This window comes from Eubalaena glacialis, chromosome X (genome assembly GCF_028564815.1).
Source record: "Eubalaena glacialis isolate mEubGla1 chromosome X, mEubGla1.1.hap2.+ XY, whole genome shotgun sequence".
Taxonomy (NCBI): Eukaryota; Metazoa; Chordata; class Mammalia; order Artiodactyla; family Balaenidae; genus Eubalaena; species Eubalaena glacialis.
The window spans coordinates 101,464,692-101,490,086 of record NC_083736.1 but is presented as its reverse complement, the minus strand read 5'-3'; the positions used below and the strand labels follow the sequence as shown (position 1 = coordinate 101,490,086).

The 25,395-nt window shown below is 40.7% G+C and overlaps 1 protein-coding gene across 10 annotated transcripts in view; it reads right to left on the bottom strand.

The window, feature by feature from the left end:
• Positions 1–25,395, bottom strand: part of TMEM164 (transmembrane protein 164) — a 164,002-nt gene that overhangs the window by 47,845 nt on the left and 90,762 nt on the right. For all 10 annotated transcript variants that reach the window (XM_061178761.1, XM_061178768.1, XM_061178765.1 and 7 more), the window contains one exon: positions 13,926–13,992. In XM_061178761.1, coding sequence (XP_061034744.1) covers positions 13,926–13,992 — 67 coding nt within the window. The remainder of the gene's footprint in view (positions 1–13,925; positions 13,993–25,395) is intronic.

The window sequence follows — 25,395 nt, the reverse complement described above, 5'->3', positions numbered from 1 at the left end:
CCCGAGACACAATACAAAATAATGAGCAAAGAAAGTGGTAATTATGTAGGTAAATCTAAATGAACATTTTTTTCATAAAATAATAATGTTTTGTATTATTTTTAAAAGAAAAGCTAAAATAATACAGAATTAAAATACATGACAACATAAGCATATAAGTTGAGGGTGATGAATAGAGTTAAAATATTATAAGGTCCACATGCAAAAGAATCAGGTTGTAACCCCATTTCTCAGCATATATACTCCTATGGATATACCCAAGAGTAAAAAAAAAAACAAAAACAAAAACATGTCTACACAAAAAGTTACACATCAAGATCCATAGCAGCATTACTCACAACAGCCATAAAGTGGAAACAATCCAAATGTCTACCAACAGGTGAATGGATAAAAAAAAATATGGTATATCCATACAATTGAATTTTATTAGCCAATATAAAGAAATGGAATATTAATAGATGCTACAACATGGATGAATCTTCAAAACATTATGCTAATGGATGTATGTATATGTATAACTGATTCACTTTGCTGTACACCTGAAACTAACACAACATTGTAAATCAACTATGCTCCAATAAAATTTTTTTTTAAATTATGCTAAGTGAAAGAAGCCAGACACAGAAGGACAAATATTTTATGATTCCATTAATAGGAAATGTCCAGAACAGGCCAATCTATAGAGATAGATATTAGATCAGTTGTTGCTTAGGGCTGGGGGCGGGCAGGGGTTGGGGGGTGCTGTAAGGGGACAGAGAGATGATAGCTAAGCAGTTACACTTTCCTTTTGGGGTTGATAAAAATGTTCTAAAAATTAATTGTAGTGATGGTTGCACGACTCTGTGAATACACTAAAAAACTTTACATTCTACACTTTAAATGAGTGAATTTTATGTTATGTGAATAAACTCAGTAAAACTATGACCAAAAAAATGTTATAAGATCCTTGTATTATTTGAGACAAAAAGTCTGACTGACTCTAGATCTGGATATTTACGTTAACATTGGTAGGATAAACATTAAAAAAAACAATAGCTGAAATAGTGTGTATAACTTCTAAACTAGTAAAGGGAAAATATCCAGTAAATCCCCCCAAAAGGCTAGACTGAAGGGAAAAAAAAAGACAAAATGCTCCAACCTGGAGTTTACAACCTGTATCAAATGGTGGCAGACCAAGTGCCATCCAGCAGTCACATCTGTGCTAAGAAGCAGACTCTCCTCTGTGTGCTGGAGTTTGGGATGAGTGGAGGCTCACGCTCTACCCAACCCCCTTCATCAGCAGGGTCCCTGCAGAAACAAACTCCTTATGGAAGGCCTGGACCCTCCAAGAAAATACCACCTCGGGATGAGACAGCTCCCTTTGGTCACCAGGGATCAAAATTATTCCTCCAATGAGTTGAGGCCTATAGGTCTTAGGTTCTAAAGGAGAATAAGTAATTCTGCGCTGAGAGGTCATCTGAATTGTGACACACAAGCTAGTTTGAACTATTAAAAGAGTGTCATGGGTGGATGACTTGTACACGTAGCCCGGTAATCCCTGGCTGCTTCAATAAGCGCCATGAGTGCACCTCGCGAATGCCATCATAGACAGGGTCCCTGCATCTCCCTCTAGGTCAGCCTGTTGTCACAGGACACGTATTTGTGCTGTGGTTATTCCACGTATTGGAGCTGACTGGTGGGAATGCTGTCTAGCCCGTGACCAGAGGAGGTGGGTACTCCCCCAGTTCTGGCTGGAGAGTGGGGATCCTAGCTCTCCCGCTACCCTTGCCTCCTTGGTCCTTCTCCCCTCCTGCACTGGCATTGCAGGGCAGGGGAAGTAAAACTGAAACACATCTGGAACGACTCTTCTTGCCTAAGGGCCTACTCAGTTAAAGGAAAAAGGATCTTCTCTGGTTCCACCTTTGGAACTAAGAGTTTAGTCTTTAACCACATGAAAGCAGCCTGCCAGGAGAAAGTTCCAGGCCGTATTTTACAATGGACAGCTCTGGCCCTGCGTCTGCCAACAGCAATCCCCCTGGTCTCTGCTCCGCAGAGCAAGTCGCCATCCCTTTGCTCAAGACTGGAAACAGAACAGGGCCCATCCCTTTGGCCCACGTTGCAGCTGACTTCTGGCCTAGCTTGGAGAGCAGGAAACAGCAGCTACATACAGTGAATGTGGTATGACATCCAAATGGGAGTGGTCCAATTCTTCTGACAGTCTAGATCACCTACAAATTAGCCTTCTGTGTCATCAGCTGTACATGCGCACGCACACACACATCCCTAAAGCCCTCTTCATCAATTACAGTATCCACTGGTCGCGTTTCAGTGTGCCTCAGGAAAATGGAAGTGGAGAGCAGTATTCATGGCTACTTGGAAACGAATCCTGGAAATCAGAAGGCTACGGATAAACCCCTTTCCCGGCCAAAGATGTCCTGGTGGCTCCTGGAGCCAACAGTCTGTACCTGTCACAGGGCAGGGAGCTGCTGTAGATCCGAGAGTTGAGGGTTTCTCCTGCTTTGAGACTCACTGCCCTCGGAGGAGGCGAGGGGTAGGCTCTGGATCAGCAGGGATCTGCATTTGCTGCATAGAGGGAAGCAGCATTCTCTCATTTGCTGCATAGAGGGAAGCAGCGTTACCCCCACCCTCCTGTCAGCCGGACCTCTGCTCCCATGGGACGGTCCCCACAGAGGGCAGCCTGTGAGTCAGACCAGAAGCAGGGAGGGACCAGGCAGCTTCTGGAAGATTCATGGTCTTCTCTTCCTCTCCGTTCACCCTCCAAATAGCCATTTCTAAGTGGCTGTCATCTTAAAAAAAACCATATTCCTTGGTCTATATGGACATGTTCCGCTTCTTTAGAGCCCCCCTCTATATCTCCCCACCCCTGCCTATTTTGGGCCAACATAATTTACAATTCCCAGAAATGCCTGAGAAGCGGCGTATGCACTTCTGGTGCCAAGCCTGACCGGTTTTACAGATTTGCATTTAGCAGGTGTCTGTTGCTAAATCAGGAGCAGCTGCTAATTGCTTTTCCTCCCTCGAACCTTCAGACAGAATGAAACAGCTGGTGTTCTCTCACTTTGGGTTAAAATCAGATACCTTATCGTCCCTCCTTTGGGTTCCACTTTTATTAAAAAGCTGTCAGCTGATGCCTGGAACAGGCAGCAGAGAGCAAGCCCGCCCCAGAAGCAGGGGAATGATTCTAAGGGCAACCCAGCAGGATGAGGCTGCCTTCCATTCCCAGACCTCAGGCACAGATGCAGGGTAGCTCGGGCACCAGTCCCCACAAGGTGGAGCTTTAAGCCCATGACCGCCCAGGTTACTTGGGGCTTCATTTCTTGAGCAAGGAATCTGAGGACCTCGCCCACCTCTTGCTGGCAGTGCCCCTCCCTGCCCTGAACCTGTTCCAAAGCTGGCACCCTACGTCCCAGCCCGCTCGCCTCTCTCTTTAATATGCACATGCTTCTACCGCCATGAACGGGAATCTCAGGGGGAATAAACTATATATGCCAGTGTTCTGTAGCTTTTTCAGCCACCTTTTGGTTTGGGTTTTTTTTTTTTTCCCCAAAAAAAAATCTGTTGGCAAGGCCCCAAATCTGCTTCTTGATTCTAAGTCAAAACCATTCTTAAAGGTACCTTATTAGCAACTCAGATAGTTTACATTATTAATAAGTAATAATCTTAGCTAAACTTTATTGAGCACTTACTATTTTTTTTTTTCAGGAAAACAAAGTTTATCATACTCATAGGTCAGAAATAGGAGGCACCCACGCCATGCAGAGCCACATGGGGAAGCACCAGTGTTGGTCAGGAGGCAAAGGGACAGGAGCGAGGGGAGAGCCTAGGCTATGGCCTTTATTAGTTTCTGCATTTCTGCAGGACAGGCAAGGCAGGGCAGGGTAACAAGTTAGGACTGGTTAGTTTGAATAATTACAGCAGGCTCTAAGCTATAGGCGTGGTCTCTGGTTGCCTGGTACCTGGTCCTGGGATGATTAAGGCAGAGGAATATTGCTTCCAGGGGGGTAAGGGCCAGATAGTGCAGCTATGGCTCTGGATTGGGGAGTTTAGAGCACTTACTATTGTGCATCAGGCATTGTGGTAAGCACTTTACATGCATTACCTTATTGAAGATTTAGGAATTATTATGATAGTCCTCATTTTACAATAGGAAACAGGCTCAGAGAAGGGTTATTGATGTTGTGGGAGCAAGACTAGAACTGTGTTCTGCTGGCTTAGAAACCTGTGCTCTGCTGACTGGGTATTTGATAATATTAAGGAATTACTGATAACGATTATAGATATGATAATGGAATTGTGATTTTATATATATATATATATGTCCTTATATTTTAAAGATGTATAATGAAATATCTATAGTTAAAATTACATGAAATTTCCTGTGCTCTGCTGACTGGGTATTTGATAACATTAAGGAATTACTGATAACGATTATAGATATGATAATGGAATTGTGATTATATATATATATCTCCTTATATTTTAAAGATGTATAATGAAATATCTATAGTTAAAATTACATGAAATTTCCTTTAAAATCATCCAGGTATAAGAGTGAGTGGTGGGAGGATGGGGGGGGAAGCAGTTTGAGGTAGAATAAGGCGTATTGATTAAAAAAAATTGGCTATGAGTTGATAATTGTTGAAACTGGGTAATGGATGCACTCGGATAGTTTTCTTTTCCTACTTTTACGTATGTCTCCATTTTCTTTAATATAAAATTACAGATCTATAGAATTATACATATACTATCCACTGCATTTTAGAACCTCCTGACTTAAGATTTTCCCTACCCCAAACTTCTTTGCTGGGTCAGCTCCTCTGGCCTGCTCCTACCATCAAAGTTTCCTCAACTGGTACCAGTGCAGTACTGGGACTCAGAAGTGACCACCCTCCCCTTGGACTTATAAACCCTCAGTTTGTCTTCAAGTCTCCAGTCACTTTACTCAAGGTCCTAGGTGCGTGGGACATAAAGGGAGGCTGGGAGGACAGCTGCTTTGGGAAATAGTTTGGCAGTTCCTCAAAAGGTTAAACATGGAGTTACCGTATGACCCAGCAATTCCACTTCTAGGTAAATACCCCAAAGCAGTCAAACAGATACATTTACACAAATATTGACAGCAGCACTATTCACACTAGCCCAAAGGTGGAAACAACCCAAATGTCCATCAGTGGATGAATGGACAAACAAATGTGAGATAACCAACAGGACCTACAGTATAGCACAAGGAACTACACTCGATATTTTGTAATGACCGATAAGGGAAAAGAATCTGAAAAACTGAGGCACTGTACTGTACACTTGAAGCTAGCACAACATTGTAAATCATCTATACTCCAATCTTTTAAAAATGTGGTAGATTGTACAAAGGAATATTATTCAGCCATAAAAAGGAATGAAGTACTGATACATGCAACAACCTGGATGCACTTGAAAACTTCATGCTAAGTGAAATAAGTCAGTCAGAAAAGGCTACATATTATGTGATTCCATTTACATGAGATGTCCAGAACAGGAGATTAGTGGTTGAGAGAGAGAAAGGAGATTAGTGGTTGCCAGGGTCTAGGGAGGGGAGAGCAGAGAGATGTCACTAATGCTTTTTGGGGGAATGATGAAAATATTCTAAAATTAAATAGTGGTAATGGTTGACAACTCTGTAATACACTAAATCAAACATTGAATTGTACACTTCAAAAGGATAAATTTGTATTATGTAAATTATATCTCAATTAAACCCCCCTCAAAAAAATGATTAAAGGGAGAAAGAAATAGGCAAGGATTCATTTGTGGAGTGCTTTTAAATGTTCAAAGCTCTTTGCTAATTCTTCTTTGTTATCTTTTGTTGTCTGCCATCTTTTCTTCCATAACATATCTGTGAGGTAGAGAGAGCAGATGTCACTAAGCCCATTTGACACATGGGGAAACTGATGCTTGATGAGGTGAAATGAACTTGGTCAGAGCCCCAGATCCCAGTCAGCAGCAGCGTGGGAGTGGGACAGGGCACCGAGCAGCGCTGCCCCAGCTGCACACTGGAATTGCCTGGGGTGCTTTTTGAAAAGCCTTACGTCTTGAAATTGGCTCTGGTGATTCTACGGTACAGCCACGGTTGAGAACCACTGGTCCACAGACTGGAAAGAGTGAACTCGCCCACTAGCTAAGGCTTTTACTGCATAAAGAAACACTGCTTGGGGGAGTGGCTCAAGGTTGAGCGAGAAGTGTTGGTTGGACGAGCCAGAGGTTGTGCCTTCTAATCGCTTTTTAGGAATAGAACCAAGGCAAAGAACTATTAAGCCATTCTCATTCACGGCTGCCACCTTCCCCATGGGTTGGGGGGCTTGGGCGTCACTGATAAACCCAAAGGTCTCGATGTTTCATTCAAATGGGAAGAAACACCAGGAGTGGGCCTAATTCACCTGTCATGAGGGAGGAGAGAGAGCTGGCCAGTTCCCTAATCAAACAGGCTGTCTGGGAAACAAATGCAAAAAAAAAAAAAAAGCAAAGGCACTATTAGTCAATGTGGAAAAGAAATCCTGCCAGGGAATTTTAATCTCACTCGGCAAGGCTAATTCTGAAACAAAGCCCCCTTCACTTCACCATCACCCAACCAGGAAGCTGGCGCCAAGGCCCTGAAGGCTAACATCAAATAGCACGTGCCAATAGGAACACGCCTCGATTTCTAAGATAATGTTAGGAATAGTAGTAACAACGACAGCATCTGATACTTACTAAACGCTTACTATGTGCCGGACACCGGGCTAAGTGCTTACCCCACATATCTCAATTCATCTGAGCACCAATCTACAGATAAGAAAATGAGGTCACAGAGGTTTGTAACTTACCCAAGGTCACATGAATGAAGGCAGAGGAGCCAGCCACAAAAGCAAGGACAGGCTGCCTCCAGGGCCAGCAACTTGACCACTACGTTATGCTAACTCTTGACAACTAGGCAGAGAGGAGAAGACCTTGAGAATATGCTGCAAACAATGTGAACAGCTGTTACTGCTCAATGTTTTCTGTTCTATTTTGGTGTTTTTCTGTATTTTCTTTTTTTTTCCATTATGAATATATTACTTCTGTAAAGAAAACATTTATACAATTGTAACGGCAGAGGCACAAAAGCCTCATGCTTTGTGGTGTTTTTTTTTTTCTTGTTAATACGTTGAAAAACAACCATTTTTGCATTGGTGGTGATTATTTTTTTATTTCTACTTTTCTGTATTTCACAAATTTTCTTCAGTACATATGTCTTTTGCTGTAATCAGGAAAACATCATTATCTTAAGTGGTTTAAGAAATAATTCACCTGGGAAAAATATCATCTATCGTCCCTCTGTCTTCATACCTAAGATTTTATCCTGGACATGTGTGTGAAAGATCCCTGGAATTTCTCTGAGCAAGACAGAGGTTCGAGTTGATTGACTAATTCACTTACACTCTCTGTGGATACCTACCATGTGCTGGGTGCCCTGCAGGGGACAGATACCACAAAAGACACTATCCTTGTCCGTAGACACTAGTTATGATGCAGTGCTGAGAGCCTGGCAACAGGCTGAATATACAGTCCAACCAAACTATGGAATGCTAAGCAGCTGTTGGAAAAGAATGAGCTACATCCATACCTGAAGAGATTACAGATTCTACTGTTAGGTTAAAGGAAAATACTCTGGAGGGATGTTTATAGTGCAATGCCAGTTGTACAAGAAACCTAGACCCAAACAAACCAACAACCCTAGAAATGTGAACATCTTTATCTGCATTTATGAGCAAAAGAAAAATGTGGCAACATATACAAACCTTTAATACAACTTACCCATGGGGGGACAGGATTGAAAGTTGATGGGGTTAAAAGGTTGGCTTTCTGTTTATACTCATCTGTTTAAATGGTTTTTCAAGGAGCGTACATTATTTTTGCAAAAAAAAAAAATCTTGAAAGTATAATCAATCCTCCAAATCTCTAATGGATATTGTATAAAATTTCTGCAAAGACTTGACTTGGCTTAATACTTGAAAATCAATCTGAACAATTAGGAAAGAGGAGGAAGGAAGCCCATGAGCTTTGGTATCAGAAAGACAGAAGTTCTCAGGCCAGTTCTGTCAATTCCTGTGTGTCCCTGGGCAAGTTATTTAAACTTTCTAAGGCTTAGTCTGTAAAATGGAGACACTAATGAAACCGAGGGCGGTCACCAGTCAGATTCCTTAAACCATAACTTGCTTAATAAATAATATCCTGTAACCTGCCTTCACCGACCAAGCTCGCCTTAACTGTTCTTACAAATTGTATACCCTCCAAGCTGCATGAAGCTTATAGATTATATCACAAGACTCCTTTAACCACCCCCTACAGAGGTGTTAAGTTGTTTTTCAGGAACGTGGAACTAGTCTTGCCCAGTTCAAACTGGTCGAGACCACCAACCATTCAACCGGGCCTGAGAGTGTCTGATGGATAACCTTCTGATATCAGAGGGCCAAAAACTCCACCCTCAGATCGTGCTAAGGTCACCATTTTTCTGAACATGCAGTCCATGAAGAAGCATGTAACTCAGATACACTTGCACAGAACACGGATTACTTCACCTTCTTCTTGCCACCAATCATTTTACCCCAGGCCTCAGACCACCCTGCTTCCTTGTCCCATAAATATCCTGAGCCCCTCGCCCTGAGGGAGGTGGATTTGAGATTTGTTCTCCTTGCTTGGCTGCCTCATGAATAAATTTTTCTCCGTGGCAAACCTCAGCATCTCAGCGTTTGGCTTGCTGCGCATCAGGCAAATGAGCCTGGCTCAGTAACACTAATACCCACCTCGCAGGGTTTCTGTGACGATCAAAGACTAATAATTAACAACTAATGCTGCTTGAGGGCTTCCTATCTGCCAGGTGCTGTGCTACATGCTTTACACATATTAACTGATTTAATCCTTGGAACAGCTTTAGGAGGGAGGCACTATTATCACCCCCATATCATAGATGAGAGCGCGGAAGCCCATTCAAGTTAAGTAACTTGGCCAAGTTCCCTTCCTCCCTCCCTCTCTCTTACACACACACACACACACACACACACACACACACACACACACACACACATATGAGTAGCACAGCCAGGGTATGAACCTACAGAATCTGATCCCTGAGTCCATACTTTTAACAACTACACTAGGGTGACATATTTGTATTTGTGAAACCTTTTGTGGTTGCAAAGTCCCATCTACTTGCAAGGAATTCTTAGTAGTGGTGGAAAAGATAAGAAATACACATACAATCTAAACACTACAAGGGCTAAAAGATGTGACAGAAGCGGTGTCACAGGATGTCTTCTGGTGATTGGCAAATAAGGGGCAAAGGCTATATACACGAACTGGAGTTCATGACTCTCCATCCTGTTCTTCAGACTCTCAATGAGGAGTTTACTGGTTCCTACCTCCATGCCTCTGGCCCTGGCATTCCTTTGGTTGAACTACTCCTTCCTCTGCAATTTGCATGCACATTCTAATAGCGCTTCAAGGTTTGGTTCAGGCTTTACTTCTCCATGAAGCCTTTCTGGACCACTGCATCCAATGACCTCTCCAGGAGACAATGCATTAGAGCGCAAAGTCCTCGGGTTTAGCTTTAGTACCTACAAACCATGTAACCCTGAGCAAGTCATTTAGCTTCTTTGAGCTTCAGTTTCCTCATAGGTAAAATCGGGTTCTTGTGAGAATTAAATAAGAACATCCATAAATTGCCTGGCACATGGTAGGTGCTCAAAAAATGCTGCTAATATTAATCCTCTTCCCATTTTCTTAGAGGTTGGAACAACTGCAATTTAGCGATTGAGCCTGAATTGCCTTGCAATGTTCCTTTTTCACCATTTTGACTCTAACATTGCCATCACTTCTCAGGCATTTATGCCTCATTTTTCTAACTAAACTGCAAGTTCCTTGAAGGCCAGGAATGTATTCTGGTTGCTTTTGCATCTCCTGCAGCATACGGCACAATACTTAACACAGAAAAGTGCTCAATAAAAATCTGGATTGACTGGTATGGCTGCGCTGGATTCACGGAGGATGTAAGACTCTCAAAGGTTAATCTTGAAGTACAGGCAGTAATTAGACATATTCTAGGGTAGTCCCTAGAATTTGGTGGAAGCCCAGGCCTTCTCAACACCTTCCACATCCCTGCACACTTGGCATTCATCTGATCAGAAACACGCTGGTCTTTGTAGAAGGTTGAGGTGCAATTTTGCCCAAATCAATTCTTCAGAAAGCTAAGGCCTCTTCTGAAAACAAGCTTTTTCTATTTTAAGTACTCTTAAGAAAGCAAAGGGAATTATAGTTTTACTCCTTTGAGCTTAAATAAGAAAAAGAAATCAAATAGCTAAAAATTACATTATCTTATCGGTCACATTACTTTAAAAAAAAAACCCTCAAAATTATCCTAAAATTTCTTGTATTTGTAATGTACAATTTTTCTGTTTCAAAAATAAACTCTCAAAAATGCAAAAAAAAAAAAAAAAAAAAAAAAGAAAGCAAAGGGACATTCTGTCCCTAGTTCAGGTCCAAAACCCAAACTATAACTTTTTAAAATAGCTCAATTTGCCACTCACAGAAATAACTTTTCTAGGTCAATTAGCATGTTTCAGTATGCCAATCAGCAGAGTGACAGCCGATTTGTATTGGTGACAGCAAAGGTTTCCCAGAAGCCCACATGGGTACAAGGTGTGCCGGCGGCAGTTACATCCCAAGAACATTGAGATAATGACTGTGGATGGGGAGTAGTCACCCCAGTAATGAAAAAATCATTACTAACCTCTTCCACTCAGTCTGAGAGTTAGGAACATTCAGGAGAACCATCTAACAGAGAAAAAGAACTGGGTAAAAGGGGAAGGGTGGTAAAGGAGGAAAAAAGGAACTAATGTAACAGATCAACATGGATACACAATAATGGGCAATTTTGATAATGAGATAATAATATACTTGAGGCTTTGAGCCTTGAAGAAGAAAGGCGCTTGATGAAAAGAATCATCATTCTTCTTCTCCTTATTATTCTAGTAGAAGACAGGTGGCTGCAAACATAAATACTGGCCAGGCTAGAGTCTCTGGTCTGAGAAGGGGGCTGATACAGTGTCTTAAATTTCTTTTCTGTTTCCAATCTCCCTTGCTCAGAACACATCGCATTTATAAGAAACTGTCATGGGCATTTCAGGGCAAAAGGCACAGGTCTGGGGATGCAGCTTGGGCCCAGTGCCTCATTCTGAGGACCAGACCAGCAGCTTTGCAAGGTAAGAGCCACAACTGAAAAGCTAATATGCAACCAAGTTCCATGGGCACCCTACTTAGCCCCCCCGCCCCGCACCTCTTGGCTTGCACTTTCCAGAAGGTGGTTTAGCCTGGCATGGATGATATTCTTTGCAAAGTCCCAGGCATAGTAGATAAGGAACCCCATCACCATCAGACCAAAAAGCCACTGGCTATAACAAGGAGCTCACAAAATAGGCAGCTCATCTATTCTCCAAGCCATGGACTACTGACAGCTTGGGCTGGGGGGATCTTACCATGGGATCCATGGATGGGCTTATGGGCGAACGGGGCAGGAGGTGGCAGTCTGTGTCCCCCCTGAAATTGTATGCAAACTTGTCTCTGCGCATCTGGGAAGAGGCTCTATGGTCCTCATCAACTTATCAAAGAAGTCTATGACCCAACTCTTTTAGATGGAGAGAAGCTAAGCAGCATCTCCAGCATCTTGACTCACTAGTATTCAAACTCACACTGAATTTCAATCAGACAACAGGAAAAGGGCTCTGAAGTCTGAGTCAGGAGACCTGGGTTCAAGGGGCGCCCACCTTGGCTTTTTAGGCAAGTCATTTATCCATCTAAGTTCCCCCTCTAGAAGATTAGACCAGACAAGCTTTCAGCTCTCTGCTGATCTAATAATAGTTCCATGATGCATTTCCTCTCCTTCCCTCCAAGAAACAAAAGGGAAATCGCCCTTGAGACACTTCATCTGAAGCCAGAAAGAGACCTACTCTGAAATCCTGGAGGCAAAGGGCACTTACTTGTAATATGGCCCATTGGAATACACGTTCCTTCTTCTAAGGTGTCAGCTTCTAAGATGAAGAACCAGGAGGAACTTGGATCTGGGTATTCTCTAGCTGGTCTGCAAACCCCAGTGCCAATGAGGCACAGGACAGAGTACTACAGCACATGGAAGTTCACTGATGACCCAAATCCTTTAGCTGACTGTGGCAACTTCCTCCAACTCCCTCACTCTCTGTCTTTATATATGTGAGTGTATGTATGTCTGTGTTACTGGTATACACACCAATTAGTTCATTCTACTTTCCTTGTTTCCTCATTATAGCTAATTAGGAAAACAAGGATTAAAAAGATCAAGGGCCAAGACGGAAGGAAGGAAGGGCAAAAGAGAAGTCAAAAGCTGACTTCCTGCCTAATTGGATCATCAGGCTTAAAGAGTTGCCTACCTTCCTGTGTCTTATTTTAAGTCAATCTGAGTTCAAATAAGGGGTTGCAAAGCAAAAAGTCTGGAAAGCCAGGGTAACCCAGGAGGGGTCCCAACCACTTAAAATAACCAGACCAAGACCAAAGCCAATTGTCAAGACATATGCAAATGGAGCCACCACCGTGAGCTTTTATCAGCTTCATTTTAGAAAAAGAGGACCAAGATTATTTACCAGAGTGATTGGAATCGCTAGTTAAGAGAGAACTCATCAAAGAAGTTTCAATGTTAAGGAAAGTTACTTGGACATTCTTGATAAGCTGGCTGGCTATAGCCTGACATTTATTTGGAAAGTATTAGGTGTCATAACAAATATAATAGCAAATCTGCCATCAGAGAGGGGAAGAAGGGCAGAGAGGGAAAGGGAGGGAGGGAAGGAAGGAAGGAAGGAAGGAAGGAAGGGAGGGAGGGAGGGAGGGAGGGAGGGAGGAATTTCTACTGACGTATATATAATATGCACCTAGAAAAGTATAACAATCATAAGGGTATACATGAGTATTTGTGGGGAGGGAGTGACTAAATCCTCAGAGAGAGTGAAGTGTAGCTGTGGTTGTAGGATCTGAGGCTTAGTCTCCACTCCCAACTCTGCCACTTAGAATTTGTGTGACTCCCTAAATGTCAGTTTCTTCTTCTATAACAAGAGGCCATAATACTCGCCCTCACCCAGCTTAATATCTACGTTACACAATTGTTATTTGAAAAGACCTTGTAAACTATAAAATGCTATCCAAAGAGGAAGGGTTATCATTATGAGATTTAAACTATGATCTTAATGCATGAGGCAAATTTAAGTCATGAAAACAGAAAGCAGTAGGAAGGATTTCACAGAAATCCTGTTCTTGCCCAAAGGGGCCTTTGGCAAAGCAGACTGGCTTTGAGGCTCCCCAGCAGATTATCCCGGACCAATGTGGCTGAGTCCACACTAGAGGCCCTTAGAACACCTAGAAGCCTCTGTCGAATGGGTGGGGCCCCCTTTCTCTTCACCAAACCCTTCCAAGAGCCTCTGTAGGCTTTTTTGGTCTGTTCTGGTTCTGGCCTAAACCCTTATTAAAGCCCTAGAGTTCCACACAATACTCTCGCCCCCATCAAGCTCCACTGCATCCAAACAGGGCTGCATCAAACCTCGACACTGAATGTGTAGATATTTAAAAACTTACATGGAGGGGTAAGGGGTAGAAACTACTATGTATAAAATAAATAAGCGATAAGGATACATTGCACAGCACAGAGAATATAGCCAATCTTTCATAATAACTTTAAATGGAGATTAATCTATAAAAATATTGAATCACTACGTTGTACACCTGAAACTGATATAATATCGTAAATCAATTATACTTTAATAAAAAAAAAATTTAAAAAATTAAAACTCACACGGGCACATGAGCAAGCAAGTACCGTTTCGTATGTTGCTGGTATGTTCGTAGAAGAGGTTACTTACCAGCCGCGTATTTACCACAGGAAACAGCAGGGCAAGAAGAGCTCCATTCAACATGTGCATCTGTAGCCTGGAGAGGAAGAGAGACAAAGTGCAGGTCACACCCTGACTCTGATGCAGAGGCAGACAAAACTGTGCCAGGTTATGCCATGCCAGATGGGAGAGCATGTAAACAAGTGGCTCTCTGTGTAAAACGGCACTGGAGTTGGCACACACGCATAAATAAATGAAAAGCAGCGTATTTTGCATTAACTGAAATATTCTGAAGAGCGCCACCGCCACCTCAAAATCCCCCAACCACTTTGTGAACACGCTTTGGTTACAGCCCTTCATTGCATGATGAGCTCTGGGTTCCCTAAACATGTGGTGAGTCCCAGTCTCGGCTCCAACTGCAGCGGCGCAGGCAGCATTACAAAGGGGAACTGCGGGAGCCAGGTGTTATTACACTACTGTGTTATTACAGTAGAGACCTGTTTCTTAGAGCAAGGCTGCTTATTTCCACAGCCATGCCCAAGGCTTCTCCCCAGACAGAGACCTGGGCATAAAGAGGCTAGCTAATACAACCCAGGGAGCCAACTGCAGCGTCTGCAAATGCGCTCTCCCACCTTCTTAGAAACACCTTCAGGGGCTGCTGCGGGAGGTGGGGAGGGCAGAAGTGGCAGCCTTCCAAACTTTCTTTCATCTGTTTTACATACTGGGTTCTTTGATTTAAAAGCAAAACACAAAAGGAAAAAGAGACCGAGACAAGAAAACCACGGGTCTCCGGGTAGGGATACTGTTTCCCAATTCCAGACTTGTTAAAACCCACACTAGGAACCCTTTGTAAGGGGGTTCCTGACTTGCTCAAGAACAAGCAAGTCAGGAACAAATTCTGCTTGTGCGAGCTGTGGGGATGGATTTAAGCAGCTTCCTTCATCCAGGCAAGTGGTCCTTTACTACTGAGGGGGAAGCAAAGAATGACAGTCTGTTCCTCCTGGAGAAAAGCTAATTTGACGGGTCACGTACAACCATCGCTGAGTCAACGTGGCTTCTGGACCTCAAGCTCACTCTCACGCTCTCTCACACACACACTCACAGCAGCCTCGTGATACCAGGATCTCTGTTATGCCCTGACTGGGACCTAGAAGAACTTAAGCTCTTCTCTTGGCGCTCACAGTCGTGTGCCTAAGACTAAGAGACAATGTTATAAGGAGCCCCAAGGAAACAGCACACAAGCCCCAAGGCTGCTGTTTGTTTCTTTCTGCTGCTTGTTGTTACCAATGCTGTGATGATGGTGATGATGTGCACTTAACATATTCCAGGCAAGTATCAAATTAGCTGCTTTAAGTAAATTCTCTCGCCGAATTTTTACAGCAATCTTATGAGATGGGTACAATTATTGTTTGCATTTTGCGGATGAGGAAACCAGGCTCAGAAAAGTGAAGTGACTTTGTCAGTGCCACACAGAGGACAGTAGAGCCACAATGCAAACCCAGGTTTATCTGACTCCAGACCCCTCTCACTGTCTTGTATCAGAGCCTGCCTCCCTTCCTCCATTGCAAATATGACCTCAGGTAGAGAGTCACGGATGCTCCATTTTCTTTCCTTTTGGTTTCAGGGGTCTCTCTTACCACCTCCTTCATTCCCTGCTCCAGGCTAAATAAGCTCTCAGGGGATGACCGTCGGGAGACCGTTCTTAGGCCATGCCAGCCCAGCAGTCCTACGGTTTAACAGGGCTTAGCTTGTCCATGAAACGGAGGAGGCACACCAATGCAATGTCCCTCCTGCCTCCCCGGATTGGCCAGGCTACCATGCTTTTACAACAGCATCCTTCTAGGGGGCACCCCATGCTCTCAGAAACTGACTGTTGAAAACTCTGGCTCGAGCCTCAATGCCTGGAGCAGGGCTCATTAACAGCCATTCCAGGACTGGGGTGAAGTAACGTGTGGCCTAACTCTGCCCCTGGACCCTCCTAAGTGACAGCCACAGCAGAAACGCTCACCCTGGGAGAGGAAACATCTCACTGATAGTCGAGGTAAAGCTGAACTCTAGTGCCAGGCTTTGCCACTGACCTTAAAAGAATGCTGGCATTTACACAAGGCCAAGTAGATATTTGGGCAACAAAAGTTAAATCTTGAGGATAATGGAACTGATCCCAAAGGCTCATGGAAGGCCAGAGATAAAGAAGATAAAAGCCAACATCAAGATTCAAAATAACCAATAAATTCCTAGATAAAGACAAGCCTTGTTCTGGGTCCTCAAAATTCAGTTCCACAAGCTACATGTAGGCCGAAGGGTGAATTATCCTTAATATATAAAAGGGTCTTGCATATCACTAATTATAAAAAATATCTAACATACATTGAGCAACTTTCATGTGCCAATCACTGGACTAAGTATTCAAATGCATCATCTCATTTAATCCTCACAGTTTTTATTATAATCAGTATCATTTTCAATTTCACAGCTGAGAAAACCAAAGCACTAAGTGATTAAGTGACTTGCCCAAGATCAAACAGATAATAAATAAGTGGCAGAGGGAGAAGTCACACTCACCAAGTTTCAAGACCGTGCTTTTGCTGCTGTACCCTGCACTTCAAATCCATGATATGAACATTACACATGTTGCGTGCGTGTGTGTGTGTGTGTGTGTGTATCAGACAACAGACCAGGTAGGAAAAAAGGTTCTGGGATGCCCATGGGGCAGGGAAGGTCATGCCTAAGAGCGACAGAACCCCTAGTGTGTTCTGTTGCAAAACTGCCCCAATTACACAGCTGCACTGTCCTCTACAGACCCAGGGCACAGCCCAACAGGTAAATGACTGACCACATCAGAGGCAAAGGCTTTTGCTTTTGCTTTATACCACCTCCAGCCTGCCACTCAGATTTCTATTGGGTATTGGAAATAGAAAATGAGCCACTAGAAAATCCAGTGAGAGTTCCCTCATCTGCACAATGGGAATAATAAGAGTTCCAACTCACAGAATTATTATAAGGAGTTGATATGTATAAAGTGCTTTAAAAAGTACATGGCATACAGTAAGACTCAGATACATGTTTCTTAAATAAATGGTGAAGAGCTCACCTAAAAGCCTCATGTTAAAAGGGGAGAAGGATCATGAACCATGGAGGAAAGTCGAACTGTTTTAAAAATTCGAAGTGTGAGAAGGAGATCGAGAGAGAGCAAAAGGACAGACTGCAGGCCAGAACCAAAGAGTAGAGCTTGGAGATGGACTCCAGGTCAGTTAGTCACACTTATAAATCTTCTTCTTGCCGGCTAGAACACTTGGCCATTACCACTGTCACAAATATTCTGTCAGCTTTTTTTGTTTCTGTGTAGGATACTGTACTAAGTTACCTTAGTTGGTAACAACCTGGGGCAATATGGCAAGTGTTATGGGTTTGATTCTCTTTCAGGTCAGTTAATTTCATTAAATTTAGTCCACACACATTAGTCCATTAGTGTGCGTCTAATATCGTTCCTGGTGCTATAGAGAAAAGGAGATCAATATAATTAAGACCTAGTATTTGCCTTCAAGAAGCTGACAATCTTATTGAGAAGCCAAGAAATAAAATAACTAGAGGAAATGTAGTATAATGGTTAAGAACTTGGTTTGGAATCAAACCTACATTCAAATCCCAGCTCTACCACTTACTGGCTGAGTTGACTCTGGACAAATCACTTAAAATACGTGATTCAGAGACTTCCCTGGTGGTCCAGTGGTTAAGACTCTGCGCTTCCACTGCAGGGGGCATGGGTTCGATCCCTGGTCGGGGAACTAAGATCCTGCATGCCCCACGGCATGGCCAAATAAATAAATAAATAATAAAATTTTCAACAATAAAGAAAAAAATATGTGATTCTGTCTCCTCAATAATAAAATGGGGCTAATAACAGTACCAACTAAAAGAGTTGTTGAGAGAATTTAATGAGGTAAGACCATGTAAAGTGATCAACATAGTGCCTAGGACATAGTAAGCACTCAATACATGATAACCATTATAGTCCTTAATAAAGTAAGGTAAATGAATATCACATTATCATTCACAATGACAAATGAAGCTATTAAAAAACCCTCATCAGATGACATATTTGAATTTAGCACTTGATTATAACCAAGAATCAAAAGACATGGAACAGATAAAGTTCTCTGAGTGCCTGGAAAGGAAAATTCATAGAACGAAATTCTCAAAGGAAATTATAAAATATTTTCAACTGGACAAAAATTAAAATATGATATGCCAAAATGGGTGAGATGCTTATAACATGAAATTCTTATATTAAGAAAAAAGTATGGTCTCAAAGCAGTAACCCAAGATTCCACCTTAAGAATCCAAAAAAAAGAAGAGCAAAATAAACCCAAAGCAAGCAGAAAGAATGAAATAATAAAGAGCAGAAATCAATGAAAGTAAAAACAAAAACAATAGAGAAAAATCAATGAAACCAAAAACTTGCCTTTGAAAAAGGCAATATAATTGAGAAACCACTAGGCAGAATGACATGGATAAAAAGAGAGAATGCAGAAGTTATCAATATTAGGAAGGAAAGAAGGGATATCACTACAGCCCCTCAGGAATTAAAAGGATAATAAGGATATACTATGAATATTTCTATGCACATAATTCAACAACTTAGAAAAAATGGAGAATTTCCTCTAAAACCACAAACCACTAAAACTCACCAAAGATGAAATAGATAACCTGCACAGTCCAAACCTTGCCATTTGTGACAACATGGATGGACCTTGAGGGGATCATGCTGAGTGAGGTAAGTCAGAAACAGAAAGACAAATTACTGCATGATCTCAATTATATGTAGAATCTAAAACAAACAAATAAACAAAACAACAAACTCATAGATTCGAAGAACAGACTGGTGGTTGCCAGAGGGCAGGGGGTTGGGGGTGGGTGAAATGGGTGAAGGTGGTCAAAAGGTACAAACTTCCAGTTATAAAAGAAATAAGTCATGGGGATATAATGTACAGTGTGGTGACGATAGGTACTGTACTGTATTATCTGAAAGTTGCTAAGAGGGCATATCTTAAAAATTCTCATTGTAAGAAAAAAATATGCAACTATCTGTGGCGATGGATATTAACCATCTTAAAAATTCTCATAAGAAAAAAATATGCAACTATCTGTGGTGATGGATATTAACCAGACTTATTGTGGTGATCATTTCACAATATATACAAATATCAAATCATTATGTTATATACCTGAAAGTAATATAATGTTATATGTCAATTATATCTCAATGAAAAAGAATCTGTAGTCAAAAATCTTCTGAATAAGACTCAGATGGCTTCAGTGATCAATTCTACCAAGTATTTATACAACCTGGTCCAGAAAATACAACAGAAGCAAGCATTTCTCAACTCATTTTATGAGGCTATTATTACCCAGATACAAAAACTGTGGGGCAGGGGGAGGGGAGGTGGGAGGAGGAAGAGGGGGAGCAGGAGGAAAACTAAAACTAAACTAATATCCCTCATGAACACAGACCCTAAAATCCTCAATAAAATGTTAGCAAATCTAATGCAGCAATATAAAAAGAACATTACTCTATGACTAAGTGGGGTTTGTCCTGGTAATGAAAGGTTGACTCAGTATCTGAAATTCAATTAATGAATTCTACCAAATTAACAGTGTAAAGAATAAAAAAGTATATGATCATATCAATTGATACAGAAAAGGCATTTGTCAAAATTCAACATCTATTTATGATAACAAAAATACCAACAAACTAGCAATAGGAGGGAACTTCCTCAACCTGATAAAGGACATCTAAAAAACACTATGCCCAAAATCATACTTAATGATACCGAATGCTCTCCCCATTAACATCAGGATCAAGACGAGGGTGCCCACTCTCAGCACTCCAATTCAACACCATGCCAGTAGTCTTAGCCAGTGAAATAAGGTAACAAAAATAATAGAGATTGGAAAGGAAGAAATAATACTATCTCTGTTTGCAAAGAATTATTATATTTGTAGAAAATCCCAAGGAATCAACAGAAAAGTTCCTAAAACTAATATGATTTTAGCAGGGTTGCAGGATTGCAAGGTCAACACACAAACATCAATAACATTTCTACACAATAGCAGTGTAAAACTGGAAACCAAATTTTTTTAAATATATACTATTTATATTATCTTCCCCAAAACTGAAATACTTAGGTATAAATCTAACAATATATGTACAGAATCTGTACACTGAGAACTGCAAAAGGCTGATTAAAGAAATCAGAGATCTAACAAATAAAAAGACATACCATGTTCAAGGATTAAAGGGCTCATCATAAGGAAGATGTCAATTCCCCCCAAAATTATCTATAGATTCAATGCAATTCTGATCAAAATCTCAGCAGGATATTTTGTAGATACAGGCAAACTGACTCTAAAATGTATATGAAAGGGCAAAGAAAGAATAGCTAAAATAATTTTGAAAAAGTAGAAGGTAGATGAAAGAATCACACTACCTGACTGTAAGCCTTACTATATAAAATTATAGCAATCAAAACAATCTGGCCAAGAAAAGACATCAAACGACGAAACAGAATAGTCCAGAAATAGACCCACACTGATAGAGTAATTTGATTTTTCATCAGATTTGGAGGCCAGAAGGCAGTGGGGCAATGGGCAGATACATATTCAAAGTGCTAAACAGGTGTGTGTGGGGGGCCTGTCAACAAAGAATCCTATATCCAACAAAACCATCCTTCAAAATTGAGAGAGAAATTAAGACATTTCCAGAAAAGCAAAAACTGAGGGAGTTTGTTATGACTTGACCTGCCCTGCAAGAAATGCTAAAGGGAGTCCTGCAGGTTGAAATGAAAGAACACCAGACAGTAACCCAAAGCTGTATGAAGAAATAAAGATCTCAGTAAAGGAAAATACATGGGCAATTATAAAAGCAAGTACTAGTGTAACAGCAGTTTGTAACTCTAATTGTGTCTACATGATTTAAGAGATTAATACATTTTTAAAAACACAACTATTAGTCTAAAAGCTAGTGTTACTGTAACTTTGGTTTGTAATTCCACATTTTGTTTTCTACATAATTTAAGAGACTAATGCATTTAAATAGATTAAGTTTGGGGGCATACATGTATAAAGATCTAACTTTGTGACATCACTAACTGAAAGGGGTGGGGATGCAACTGTAAAGGAGCAGAGTTTTTGTACATTACTGAAATTAAGCTAATAAATTCAATGTAAAATGTTATAACTTTAGGATGCTAAATGTAATCCCCATGATAACCACCAAGAAAATTGTTGGAGAATATATGCAAAAAGAAATGATTAGAGTATTAAATTGTTACACTAACAAAAAAAAATCAGCTAAACACAAAAGAGGACAGTAATGCAGGAAATGAGTGACAGAAAGTTATAAAGCATATAGAAAACAAATAGCAAAATGACAGAAGCCCCTGCTTATCAGTACTAACTTTAAATGTAAATGGATTAAACTCTCCAATCAAAAGACAGAGATTGGCAGAAAGGATTAAAAAAAAATATGATCCAACTGTATGCTGTCTACAAGAGACGCACTTTAGATCCAAAGACAGAAATAGATTGAAAGTGAAAGGACAGAAAAAGATATTCCATGCAAATGGTAACCAAGAGAGCAGAGGTGGCTATACTAATATCAGACAAAATAAACTATCAATCAAGAGAGTTTACAGGACTTCCCTGGTGGCACAGTGGTTAACAATCCGCCTGCCAATGCAGGGGACACAGGTTTGATCTCTGGTCTGGGAACATCCCACATGCCACGGAGCAACTAAGCCCGTGTGCCACAACTACTGAGCCTGCACTCTAGAGCCCACGCACCACAACTACTGAAGCCCGCATGCTCTAGGGCCTGCACACCATAACTACTGAGTCTGCGTGTTGCAACTACTGAAGCCCATGCACCTAGAGCCCATGCTCCACAACAAGAGAAGCCACCGCAATGAGAAGCCCACACACTGCAACAAAGAGTAGCCCCCACTTGCCACAACTAGAGAAAGCCTGCGTGCTGCAACGAAGACCCAACGCAGCCAAAAAAAAATAAAAATTTATAAATAAATAAATAAATAAATGTCTGCCCAAATAAAAAGAGTTTATAAGACGAAGAAGAAAATTATTTACTAATAAAAGGTTCAATACAGCAAGAAGATATGACAATTATAAACATGTTGGTATCTGATAACAGACCATCAAAATATATGAAGAAAAAATGACCAAGTTGATGGGAGAAATAGACAGTTCTACAATAATTGTTGGAGACTTCAATACTCTACTCTCAGTAACAGAACAGTCAGACAGAAGAAAAGCAAGAAATTTGAGGACTTGAACAGCACAATAAACCAACTAGATCTAACAAACATATAGAGAACACTTTACCCAACAACAACAACAAAATTCACATTCTCTCAAGTGCATTTGGGACATTTCCCGGATAGACCATATGTTAGGTGGCAAACTAAGCTTCAACAGATGTTAAAAGATAGATATTACACAAAATATCTTCTCTAACCATAACAGGATGAAGTTAGAAATCATTAACAGAAGTACAGTTGACCCTTGAACAACATGGGCGGGGGGTGTTTTAGGAGCACCAATACCCCAAGCAGCGGAAATCTGCATATAACTCTATAGTTGGCCCTCCATATCCAAAGTTCCATGTTCACAGATTTAACCAACCGCAGATTGTATAGTACTGTAGTATTTATTGAAAAAAATCCGTGTATAAGTGGGCCCATGCAGTACAAACCCATGTTGTTCAAGGGTCAACTGAAAAATGGGAAAATTCACAAATTTGTGAAAATTAAATACATTCTTAAACAATCAATGGATCAAAGAAGAAATCACAAGGGAAAGTAGAAAATGAAATGCAAATCAAAATCATAATAAGATACTATCTCACACCACTAGAATGGCTACTATCAAAAACAGAAAACAACAAATGTTGGCAAAGATATGGACAAATTGGAACTCTTATACACTGTTGGTGGGAATGTAAAATGGTACAGCTGCTGTGTAAAACAGTATGGCAGTTCTTCAAAAAATTAAAAATAGAATTACTATATGATCCAGCAATTCCAATTCTGGGCATATACCCAAAAGAATTGAAAGCAGGGGTTCTATGGGATATTTGTACACTGATGTTCATAGCAGCATTATTTACAATAGCTAAAACATGGAAGCAACCCAAGTGTCCATCAACAGGTGAATGGATAAACAAAATATGCTATATACATACAATGAAATATCATTCTGCCTTAGACATTCTGACACATGCTACAACATGGATGAACCTTGAGGACATTTTGCTAAATGAAATAAGCCAGTCACAAAAGAACAAATACTGTATGATTCCACTTGTATGAGGTACCTATCTAGAGTCGTCAAAATCGTAAAGACAGAAATGCTGGTTGCCAGGGACTGGGGATAGGAGGTAATGGGATTTATTGCTTAATGGGTACAGAGTTTCAGTTTTTGCAAAATGAAAAGAGTTCTGGAGATGGATGGTGGTAATGGTTGCACAGCAACATAAGTGTACTTAATGCCACTGAACCGTACACTTTAAAAATGGTTAAGATGTTACATTTTATGTTAAGTGTATTTTATCATAATAAAAAAATGAAAAAAGATCTCATAGAACTGTACGCCAAAAAGTCAACTCTACTGTATGATAATTCAATAAAATTCAAAAATATATGAGAAGCAAAACACTCAACTCTCCCAGCCTCAGCTTTTACACCTACAAAATAAGTGATCCTAGATTCTAAGCCTTTTAAATCGTGCTTTTTCCCTCTAGTTTTAACACTAAAATTTTCCAACATACAGAAAAGTATAAAAATAATATAAAAAGAACCTCTGCGTCCAGCATCCCACTTTAATAAATTTGAACATTACTGATTTAGTTGAAGTTCCATGTAACCTTCCTGAATACCATTCATCTCCTCTACTCCCTAACCAGATGGAGCCTTTATTCTGAAGGAGTTGGAGTCCTTCCTATGTTTTTATACATTATTACATTTGTATATATCCAGAAACCATATACATTGTTGTTTCACGTCTATCCCATTAAATAAATGATAAATGATATACTGTGTGTGTGTGTGTGTACATGCATATCCATCCCCTTCTGCAAATTACGTTTCATTCAACATGGCTTCTTCTAATTGGCCATGTTAACACACTTAGTCTGTTTTTCACTGCTGTATATTATTCAATTATATGAATATATTAGAAGTTATTTATACATTGTCATGTTGATTGAAGTCTGGATCGACATTTTTCCCCTCAGCCAGGAGCTACGTTAAGATTTGCTGAATCTAGGTGGAGGTCATAGCCGTGCTTGGTGTACTGCCCTGTTCACCCTTCCATATGTTTGAAAAATTTCAGAATAAAAGTTGGAAAATAAAAAACAAGTAAAGAAAACCAAACAAGTACAACAGGAAGGCTTGGCTGGCTTTGCCTGTGGGCACGAAGATAAACTTCCTGGTTGCAACTGGTGGTTTCCCACTTCCTTGTTCTGGACCAAATGGGGCTACACAACTGCAGAGGCTTTCATGCAGATAAGTAGAATTTCAGAATGAAAACTGCCTTCCCTGGGATCCTAATTCTAACAGTTAAGTTAGTACACAGATGGTGAAGCGTCAGGACAAGGATAATTCTATATATTATCAACACCTATTGATTACTTAGTCTATGTTAGGTTTCACGCTAAGAGATTAACATGGATCATCTCTCATCTAATTGCCACCACCAAAGAAGTAGTTACTATTCATAGCCTGCTTTGACAAATGAGGAAATAGATGCTAAGATTTAAGCCTTGCTCCGAAGGCTTAAGAAATAGCAGAACTATAACCAAATGTCGAATAACAGGGCACGGTTTAAATACATATTATGTCCACTCAAATGATGAAATACTATGAAGTCATTAGAAATCATGTTTAGAAGAATATTTAATGACACTGGGAAACAATCATAGCATATTAACTTTCACTATATTACAAAGTAGCATGTATAAAATAATCCCAATTTTGTTTTTCATAATGGGCATATATACACAGAAGACTGGGAGGAAATTATACCAACATATTAAGAGGAATTATCACTTATTCTTATTTTCTTCTTTATTGTTCTGTAACGCTTGATGTTTTCCTTATAGTGACTGGATTACTTTTATACTGAGAATGAAACGTCTATTTTTTTTCTTTTTTTTTTTCCTTTTTCTTTCTCTCTCTCTCTTTTTTTTTTTGGCCGCACCGTGCGGCATGCAGGATCTTAGTTCCCCGACCTGAGATTGAATCCGTGCCCCCAGCAGTGGAAGCGCAGAATCCTAGCTACTAGACCGCCAGGGAATTCCCCCTACTTTTTCATTACCCACTGAACAGCTCCTACATAGCTTACCCAAACCTTATCTATTATCCTGTACTGTTTTCCCCTCCTGGAATTACTTTTGCCCAATAATTAGCACAGTAGATTCTGCACTTGG